At 36.8% G+C, this 10,936-nt stretch overlaps 1 protein-coding gene across 1 annotated transcript; it reads right to left on the minus strand.

The window, feature by feature from the left end:
* Positions 1-7,641: 7,641 nt before the first annotated feature.
* Positions 7,642-10,595, minus strand: LOC115418241 (granzyme B(G,H)-like). Its single transcript, XM_030132641.1, has 5 exons — positions 10,517-10,595; positions 9,300-9,456; positions 8,625-8,757; positions 8,276-8,497; positions 7,642-8,181 (listed from the first exon to the last, which is right to left on the minus strand). The coding sequence occupies exons 1-5, from the start codon at positions 10,572-10,574 to the stop codon at positions 8,032-8,034; spliced, it is 720 nt and encodes a 239-aa protein (XP_029988501.1). The 5' UTR covers positions 10,575-10,595; the 3' UTR covers positions 7,642-8,031.
* Positions 10,596-10,936: the final 341 nt, after the last annotated feature.

Here is a 10,936-nt window from a genome sequence, read left to right on the forward strand (position 1 = left end):
GCATCATATCTGCAAATCTCTGACGGAAGAGAAGTGTCTATTTCTAAGTGAAAAATCGAAAATCAAACAGAAAATACCTATTACAAATGCCAGTCTGGCTGATAGTGCTTTTTATGTGATAGTGTTACTGTGCAATGACAGTGATTGTGTCATCATGTATCTTCTGGCGTGACAGCAACAACAACAGCAAAATAAAAGCATCTTTAACTGAGCTGGAAATCATTACTGACAGATTTTTCCATGTCAACATTTGCATATATTACAAATAGAAACATGATTACTGAAGAAACAGTTAGTGCAGATAGTCATGTTAAAATGTCTAAAGTGACTTCTTGCTGGGCAGTGTTTGGACAATGCAAGGACAAAGGTAAGTTCATTTATAAAAAAGAAAGTAAGGCACGGTTTGGACCTGTTTAACTTTTTCAATGCTAACTTTAAATTTTTGCTTCTGCTGGTGTTTCTCTACATTCTCCTTCTCTCTGTCTCCCAAAGAGTTAGATGTCTTTTTTTTTTTTTCTGTTTAGCCTCTTGATGTCTCTCGAGTGTTTATAGAGTAGATGTAAGATAGCTTGTGTATGTGTGTGTATGTCTGTGTGTGTGTGTGTGTGTGTGTGTGTGTGTGTGTGTGTGTGTGTGAGTAGATTTGAGTGTGCCGAGGGGGTGATGAGGGGAGAGGAGGAAAGGCACAGCAGGTTTCCATGACAACAACTTTTTATTTGCGCTTCCTCAATGGCGTTGGTGGAGGGATAGATAGATAGATAGATAGATAGATAGATAGATAGATAGATAGATAGATAGATAGATAGATAGATAGATAGATAGATAGATAGATAGATAGATAGATAGATAGATAGATAGATAGATAGATAGATAGATAGATAGATAGATAGATAGATAGATAGACAGAGAGTCTGGCAGAGTTATCAGGAAGAGACGGGCTAGTGGGCTGGGGTACATGGACAGGCGGGGGTGGAAGAAGGCAGCAGAGTTGTATGCCTGCTTGCTTGATTTGTCTAGAACAGAATGTCTTCTTTGTATACAGCCCTCCCTTGCCGGATGACAACTTGCATGCAGTCATTACCTTGTGTATATACTGAAATCTGTGTCTACACTGTCTGATGAGAAGTACACATACATCTCAAGAACAAATGGAACAATGCAAAATTCACGTGTTCCCAAACAGTAACTGTGGGTGGTTTGCGTGCACGCTTGCACTTATGCATATGCATCATCTATGTTTATCTGCATGCATAAGAGATAAATGATCCGTCATATTGTCCATAAATATTGAAAGAGGGGTCCGCTTTGCATTGAAGTGAAACAGAAACACAGATAAAGAACATGCAAGTAAGTAAGTAAGCAGCTAACCACAACATCTTTTTTTTTTTTTTCCGTATAAAAAAAATGGTACGGAGTTGCTACTGTAACTTCTAACTGCCCTGATTTAGTTCGATGATGAAACCACATGACGCCCACCTTTGGTGTCGAAGTCAAGTGGCCCAAAAATATGTGCTATATCTGCAGCTTGCACAAATGACCTGAAGTCTACTGTTTTTGCACTCAAACATACATTTGCACACAAGTCATAAATGTAATATACAGGTCAGAATGCATGCTAAAAAACTAAATGTATTATTATATTAGCCAGGCCTTTACAAATTAATGACACCTCCCTGACCCTGATACATTTGCAAGGCATAGTTCTCTCACTGCAACATAAATCTAACACATACTTTTAATTATGGCGATGTAGCTACAGGGACCAGTGTTCTGTTCATGTCGTACTGCTTTCATGCACACTTGCTACCATGCGATTTATGAAATGACAGTAATTACATATTAAAAAGGCCCATGGCATGTCTTCCTTTGAAATTAATTATTTCCACATTAGCTGCCTTATTAACTTAACCATTCCATAAGTAAAAGTTAAGGAAATCTAGATTCAAATATGGAATGTTATGTTTATAATTATATTTTATTTAGTGTATTTTCACTTGAAAACAACAATTATTTTTCCTTTACCTTGACTTGAGTTTATGTGTTTTCACATGGAATGGGTTCCCATCCATGGAGTCCACCGTGTCTCTACGGTAACTCAGGATAAACCTATTATTTTTCTTTTTCTGTCCATTTTAAAATGGTAGCATCCAATATCAAGCAGCAATACTGTTTTTCTGTGATGCTGTGGTCATTGGAATTATTTTCCTCTCAACCTAAAGGCATATTGTTATCACACTGTTATCACCATTAGTGAAAATCAGATATTTAAGTAGTTATCATTGTAAATGTACACTTTTGCCATTGGATGTCATTAAATATCACACCCTGAACCTTTGGCTTAATAACTAAATTAAACCCTATGATGCAAATGACTTACTGCATTTATCATCTGCATGTGCTGTATGGTTACCAAATCTGTGGTTACAGTTGAAAAGGATCTTTAAATATGAATCTGTTCACATTCAATGGGAATTATGAAATGGTCAGTGGGCAGCTGTCACCCAGGTATACCTAATACAGAGATTAAAGGCCCATCAACATCGGTCAGTGTATCTTTTGGAGACATCGTAGACATGCTCCCTCCACGAATGCCTATGAACTCCAGATTTTGTACAAACTGGAAGATTTGTACAAACCCATCATTCGTAAGAGTCTTTGTGACCTCGATGGCATTAGTGCTCTTCCCTTGAAAATGACAACATCCGGTCTCAGAAAATGAAAAAAAATGGATGTTTTTGATTCGTTTTTCCATTTCTGTCAGGTAGTAACTTTCGTTTTTGTTATTAGAGAGAGAAAATGAAAAGCAATCTGTTTTTTAAAATTTGGTTCGTCTGTTTTGATACTGAAAAAGAAAAATGCCTTCAAATTCAATTTTAATTCATCTATTTTAAAGCGAAAATCAATTAACCACTAGTTTTTCTTTTGTTTCTGAAAAAAAAAAAAAAAAAAAATCCAGTTACTAAAAGATACACTGACCAACATCCACCTCTTTAAGGGTAGCTTGTTTTTTCTTTATGACGATGAGTTCGGAGAACAGATGCCAAACTTTACTGCAAATTTTCTACATTTACACCAGTTCCATAAGAGTAACTCCAACTTTAAGAACATTAAATATGTATTTTATTTTGAAACTAGTGTTTGTTCTCATTTTGTTTTCTGCTGAGCCACATACATCTTACGCCCACCTCGGGAATTGAAGTCAGATGGCCTTAGGACCATAGATACAGTCAGTATTCACCAGTAGAATACTCAGATTAACCATTTATATCAGCACATGCTGTCAGTGAGAGAAAGAGAGAGAGACAGTCTTCATCACTTTGTTCTCTCAACAACAATTTGGGCATGCAGGCACACATAAACACCACAAATCTGCACATGTGCACACACACACACACACACACACACACACACACACACACACACACACTGATAGACTGTCTATCTGTGTGGGGAATGACTCACCTCCTCCACCTGGAGTAGAGCCAAGCCTTTCTCGCCTCCTCCCCCTTCATCTGTGTGAGCCCTTCACTTCACTCACTCCAGCTCCACTATGGAAGCATTTCAATCATTCAAATTAGCTGTAATCACAGCCAAAGGCACAGAGTGGGAATGGCAGCACGTCACTCTGCATACTCGAGAACACTTAATACATTGATTTTATATTGAGCATGCTGTGTTTCAAAAAGGGAGCGGTGGAGGAAATAAATAAGCCATCCAAGCCAAGCCTTTTCTGCCACACATGCTTCCAAGACAAAGGATGGAAGCAGGGATGAGAGGCTGGCTTTCTAATGAGCAGCACTAAGACTCCTTTCAGTCTTCATCCCTGACATGTGAGAAGCAGTGCATCAGTGGCACCAGCTGCAGCCTTCACATAATGACACAAATTATTGGCTCATTAATGGGCAGCTTAGCCTTGAGTGTTCAACCTGCAACACCATTCTGGAGAACAGAGGAGCACAGGATCAATCTCTGCCTCCTTGGACGTGCTGTAAAACAGGGGATGCATCCAAAGGACATCCACATTGCAGTCTCATTCTCTCTCTCTCTCTCTCTTTTCTCTCTCTCTCTCCCTTTCTTCTAATCCATACTGGCCCCTGGAGACTCATATTAGGAGACTCCTACACACGCCCCTCCTACACCTTCTCGCTCCCCAACACACCACCCTCGGAACCACTATCTGTCCACCTCCACAGTCGGCTTGTGGACAAACCCAGAATAACAATGTAATCTTGCCTCTTAAAGGGACACAGGCAGCTTTTCATTTCATTATCTTTCACCTTCTGACATTATAGCAACATTTATTTGATCATTATATGCAGGTATAAGAGCAGTTTCCATTCCCACATGTATATAATTAGTGTTTGGCAATAACACAACCATGATTTTGTATTTTATTGAGATACATATATTTTATGTATGATGCAAATTCCAAAATGTTTCAGTTTGGGTGTTTTACTTACTCACATATTCTGCTGCTATGTCTACATTTCTGGATTGTTTAGTTGCTTGGTAAGTGTTTGTCATGTTCTGAGAAAAAAGAGTAGAAATAACTAAATGTTCACTCAGGGGTACAAGTATTTAAACTGGATATAAATACAAGGTTGAAATTTAATGTGTTAATGATCATTATTGACTAATAAGGCACTTTAATTTTTTTAATATGGTAAAGTTTTTATGTAACATGAACTCTTATTTAATATGGAAATAATTATCTGACGGACTAAATCTATAGGTTTGTAGATTAAAACAGTGCAGGTTTACAAATACATTTAAACTGATGAAAAATTCAAGACGTCATAATTAAATTTAACCAAAAGAGTCTTAGAGCATCAAGCGTCTTCAAACTGGCATCTGCAGAAACAAAGCAATCAGCATCAAACACAGAGTCAAATGCAGGACGCGGCACTGCTTCGCTACAGTCAATGAAGCTCTCAGAACAGATACTGATTTAGATTCCAACAAATACAGAAAACCAGTCATAGGTTTGCTTCGAGTGCCCCCTTCTGCTGTAGCTGTTAAAATCAGAGAAATGACAAGGCAAAAATAGAGGGAACCCAGACATTCACAGGTTGCAACATTAAAGACAGTAATATTACCACAAAATGTTATTTCTGTGTGACTAGATGCACGATTGCTTAAACAACTCAAAGATGCTCTCAGCAGGATTGTTTTGTAGGTTGTCACCTGATTAATGTTGTTAGTGTACTTGGACCTAATTCTACCACAGTGGAAAACTGCGGTGTTGCACAGGAAGCCATGAGGTGCTCTAGTGTGTAGGAGGTGCTGAGGTAGAAAAAGGGGGTTGTTTAGAAGTTAGCGTGCTTACTGCAGCAGTATCAACTTCTATTTATAGTCAAGTCTTACTTTTCACGTCTAAAGTCCCAACATGACGAACATTTGGTTTAGTTATAGTAGAGAATAACTGTTTGAACACAGCTGATTGCTCTCAGATATGTGCTCTTACACATGCAAATGTAACAGCAGGCACTGCAATATATGTTTACCTTCATTATTTTAATTTTGTATCATTAACACATTCTCAGACTAGTTTTATTTTGCATTAATTTTGCATTTTGACACTTTCTTACACAATGTATACTGTAAAATGCATTAAAACATTATAATTTTCATTGATTAACATAAACTAAAGTGGCAGGAGTCCCTCAACAAAGCAGTGGACATATTACCACGAATATTAATTCAGCATATACTGCAGATGCAGAGGGTTCTGCAAAGAATCATAAGAAGTCGTCAGCGTGTCACCATCTGCTGGACCATATTACAACAGCACCATATTGTTTAAGCCTGTAGACCAGGGGTGTCAAACTCATTTTAGTTCAGGGGCCACATCTTCCTAATATGATCTGAAGTGGGCCAAAAAACTAAAATGATAATACAATAATATATAAATAATGTCAACTCCAAACATTTTTCTATGTTTTAGAGTGAAAAAAGTGAAATTACATTATGAAAAACATTAAATTTACAAATTATCCTTTAAAAAAATGGGAAAATGTGAAGAACTGTGAAAAAACTGACATTTCTTAAGAAAAATCAGTGCAATTTTAACAATATGCTGTCTCAGTTTATCATTTACAAATGGGCATGACAACTTACAGATCACAGTGGATCTACAAATACACAAAACATTTAGAAACAGGCAGAATACTAGTCAAATTACACTTAAGTCTCTCAAGACATTTCAGGTTGTTCATATTTGTTGAGGTTATTTGCTTTTGTGTGAAAGAATTGCTTATAAATGTAAACATTTTCATGTAATGTTGCATTTTTGACACTAAAACAAAGACAAGACTGAGTGAGTTGTCATTATTTATAGGTTAATATGATAGTATTTTACTGATCTGATCCACTTGAGATTGAATTGGGCTGAATGTGAAACCTAAACTGCAATGATTTTAATGTTTTTGATTGATAATATTCTAAGTGTGATGTTTGCATTTCAAAAATTCACCCCTCGGGCTGCATTGGACCCGTTGATGGGCCGGATTTGGCCCCTGGGCTGCATGTTTGACACCTGTGCTGTAGACAGTGCTGTTATTTTCATTATTTAAGTTTGGTGCAGATGATGAACATCGTTGACTCATTAGACTTGCACTTTCTAATACAATCAATTAGTCGACCATTTCCTGAGTTCATTAGCAGCTACTTGATTACTGTCTTTTTGTCACTTTGCTGGTACAGGTGGGCATAGAAGGATTTGATATGTTACTTTGTCAAATGAGTGAACTAAGTGTTAGGTTTGAGCTGCTGACGGAATGAATAAAGTCGGTAATTACAGAAATACAGTTTTAGTGTGGGAAATTCTATCACAGCCATTTTTAGCAGATGCTCTATAAACAAATCATTGATTTTTAAGACAATTCTGGTGTAATATAAAGTAAGTCTAACTAATTTGAACAAATTCAAGGAGTGAAAAAAAAAAATTTGCCAACAAATACAAAAAAAGAAAAGAGCAAGTGGTGCCAGGCACAACAAACCCCACCCCTTGCACATATTTCACCAATTATAATAAATGGGAAGATTTTAAAAATGTATAAAAAATCTGAACTTTGACCTACTTTTCCCAAAATATTGTTAGATCTATTCTGGGTCACTGGCAATCTATAGACTCAATTTGGTATGAATTCAATCAGTAGTTTTGCTGCTACAGACATGTGAAATTTTGCCCTTTATCAGTAAATGGGGAAAATAAAATAAAAGACAAATTCATAAAAAACTGAAACTTTGACCTACTTTTCCCAAAATGTTATCAGATCTATTCTGGGTCACTGGCAATCTATAAACCAAATTTGGTATGAGTTCAACCAATGGTGTTGCTGCTAGAGTCTTAACAAATAAGCAAACAGAACTAAAAACAATACCTCTTGCCTCCCCTTCAGGGGGCGGGGCAATAAAAACAAAACAGATGTCATCATTGGCAGAGAGCACAGAAAACTTAGAAATGTCAACAAAGACTGTAAGAAAACTGAACATTTCACTGCATTGACAAACTTCATCCACAAGGTGACAGTGTTGCCTTTTTGTACACATAACAGGAAACTTGAGATAATGTGATACTGAGCGGATGTGAGCAGTTTGTAGTTGAAAATATACACAAAAATGAGAAGAAACAGGTCAAAAGACTGATGCTGAGTTTTTATTTGATCTGAACTAAAAGAAGATGCAGAAAGCAGTAATATATGGTAGTAAAATATATGTGCATTTATAGCTGCAGTAAAGTAGAAGATATTACCTTTATTTTAACATAAGTGAGTGCACGCTAATATTTCTGATTCAGGATCAAATACAAATTTCCAAAAATGAAGTTTATAAATTATTCATCTGAAATAAATGCAGGGTAGAAGAGTTCAGACCACTGCTGGCACTTTTCCAAACAAACAGATTTTATATGTTTTAGGAATTTGAAAGTATAAGCATGATTATATCTGTGCAAAGCAAACCACAAGAACAGTCATGTTTGATCAACAACTGAAGTCAGACTTAAAATGTGTGATCCATTAAGTACAGGTCTCAGTTACTTTTCATGACAGAATCAATCCACTTTCTAACCTTAGGGATCTTAGCATAAAAACGAGTGTCTGGGATATTTCCATGTCCCTCGTAGTGAGACACTACCCCATAAGCCTTTTCATCACAGACCAGCGGGCCTCCAGAGTCTCCCTAGAAGGACACACACACACACACATCATGTATACTATAACAACAGTACACCGTTATACAGGGCATTATGTCATCTGTTCATTATGTTACATACTTCAGCAGGTCCATTTTTTCCATCAGAACAGTAGAAGTAGTCGTTGTCGCATGGCGCCTTGTCAGTTAGTGTTACACTGACTTCCTTGAGAACAGGAGACATGCGACTGTCCGTGTCGTTGCGTCCCCATCCAGAGACTATACATGATTTTGAAGGATTGTCCCCCAATTCTGCTAGAGGAATCGTTGCCACTTTGCCGCCCAATTTTGCCTCTGACTTTAACTTTAGGTTCAAGAAAGATAAGAAAACACACATAGGAAGCAGAAAACACTCTATTGTCAGCTTTCATGAGATAAATACTTTCAAAATAGCATCTGAAAATTAAAAAGTGACATTTGACTGGTTTTACCTTAAGCAACATGAAGTCGTTTCGGAAAGTACCCTCATCAAAATCTTCGTGTGGGAATGTTTTTTCGACAGGTATGATCTGCGCATTGTCTTTTTGGTGATAATTATGAAGTCCTACGTAAACTCTAAAGGAGCTGAAATGAAAAGAGTGAATATGAATAAATTAAATTTACTATAATATACTAACTATTCATTCATTCATTCTCTGAACCCGCTTTATCCTCTCTAGGGTCACGGGGGTCGCTTGGAGCCCATCCCAGCTACATAGGGGCGAAGGCGGGGTACACCCTGGACAAGTCGCCAGTTCATCGCAGGGCTGAACATATAGAGACAAACAATCACTCTCACATTCACACTTATGGGCAATTTAGATTAACCAATTAACCTATCAGTGCATGTCTTTGGATGGTGGGAGGAAGCCGGAGTACCCGGAGAGAACCCACGCAGACACGGGGAGAACATGCAAACTCCACACAGAAAGGTCCCACCCTGTCGACTGGTGTTGGAATCGAACCCAGGACCTTCTTGCTGTGAGGCACGAGTGCTAACGACTGCACCACCGTGTCGCCCCATATACTAACTAATTTAATACAATTAATTTGACAAATGAAAATAATGACAGGCTATAATATAATATAATTCATCAAACAGTCGTGGAGCATATTTACAGAATTACCTGGCAACGCAATGGGCTGCAGTCATCACAAAATCCTCACTCAGCAGGAAGCCACCACAGTGTTTTGTTTTGGCTGGCATCTTCCTCTCCACAAGCACCATGTAAGGTCTGCTATTTTCCCCAGCGATATGACCTCCGATTATTTTCCCTGTATGAACTACATGGGATAATATATACATATAACAGATTCAAAATTCATTCAGCATTTAATGTTTCCATTTCCTTAAATACTGTACTTAAATATCAAGGACTGCAGATGAAAATGAGCTCTTAGTTTTGTTTTGTTTTTTTTTGTTTTTTGTTTTTGGGTACAATCTACAGTACTATACAAAAGCTGTGATGTTTCTGGAAGGTTGGAATGAGCTTACATATTTACAAGAAAATACTGGAAATATGTGCACAGACAAACCAAAAACTGAACTAAATATGTTTTAAAGGTTAAAGTCAGTATTTAGTGTGACCTTTGACCTCATGACAAGAGGCAGAACACTTATGTAGCAACATCCGATGTGTGTTGAATGAAATCTGGTATAAACATCAGAAAATTAATGCAATAAAACCCATATTGTCTGAACAAAAAGACATGTTAAGTGCAAAAGGAGGTCACACTAAATACTAACACTTTGGTTTATAGAAGCTATTTTTCCTTGAAGCCTTTGTTTTTACTGCTATGCATACATCTTTTATATCTACAATATATCTTAATACAGAAATTGAAAAATGCATATGTGTGGACATTAGACACAGTACTGTATTGTCCACCATCCCTGCTAAATAATCAATCAGTAAATAAATACATATAAATAACATAACTGTACTTGACATGGTTGTAGATTTTCTTTAATGTGTACATGCACTCAACACATATTCAGAAGTAAGTTAAAGTTTTAATGTTACTACATTTATTTGACAGTTTTCACCAGTGGTTACACATATATCCAACTAATATTATTATGATCTGAGCTGTCTTACAAAAAAAGCAGTCCCAGCTATTCCAGCAGTAATACTTGCCATGTTTATACACTGATGATTATATAATTACAATAAAAGAAATAACACTCAAGATAATTATACTTTTTTGTACACATATTAGTCAGTCATTACATGTATTACAATACATTTACCAAATTACATGAAGCAGTACTCATATATGTAGAAGTCTAAACTAGGATGTGTCGTACTTGTAAATACAGTGAAGGATCTAACTAATAACCTACCTTGATCATTCAGAGTCAGTGCCAGTATGAGTATTACCAGTTCACAGTGGATATGCATGATGAGAGTTGAGCAGAGACACTGGAAAACAGAGACACACTCACACATTCAGTCTTTAAATATTGGAGGAAGTGGCTGTGAATTTGTGTATGTACATGATGTGGTTAAAAACCACAGTCACCTCCTTAGTAAGACAAATTCTGATGAATTATGAAATAATTTCTTTTCTTTTCTTGAGCAGATGGACATCAACATTAAGCTGTATCTGCGCATGAGCTAGTTTGAGAATATAAAAATAGTAACTGTCATAATGTGTCCGGTCAAGACATTAGTGATACACACCTTCCACTGAATACATTATAAGTGAGATTTTATGTACATTAATTTGATGACATGTAAAAAAACAAAAACAAACAAACAAA

The sequence above is a fragment of the Sphaeramia orbicularis genome, chromosome 4, assembly GCF_902148855.1.
Source record: "Sphaeramia orbicularis chromosome 4, fSphaOr1.1, whole genome shotgun sequence".
Taxonomy (NCBI): domain Eukaryota; kingdom Metazoa; phylum Chordata; class Actinopteri; order Kurtiformes; family Apogonidae; genus Sphaeramia; species Sphaeramia orbicularis.

Bases quoted from the DNA above. Each gene is read 5' to 3' on its own strand.
- LOC115418241 (XM_030132641.1), bottom strand. From the start codon at position 10,574: ATGCATATCCACTGTGAACTGGTAATACTCATACTGGCACTGACTCTG. The intron at 8,498-8,624 runs GTAAAACCAGTC...TTGAACCTAAAG, and splicing joins ACGACTTCATGTTGCTTAAG to TTAAAGTCAGAGGCAAAATT. The intron at 8,182-8,275 runs GTATGTAACATA...GTGTCCTTCTAG, and splicing joins GAAAAAATGGACCTGCTGAA to GGAGACTCTGGAGGCCCGCT.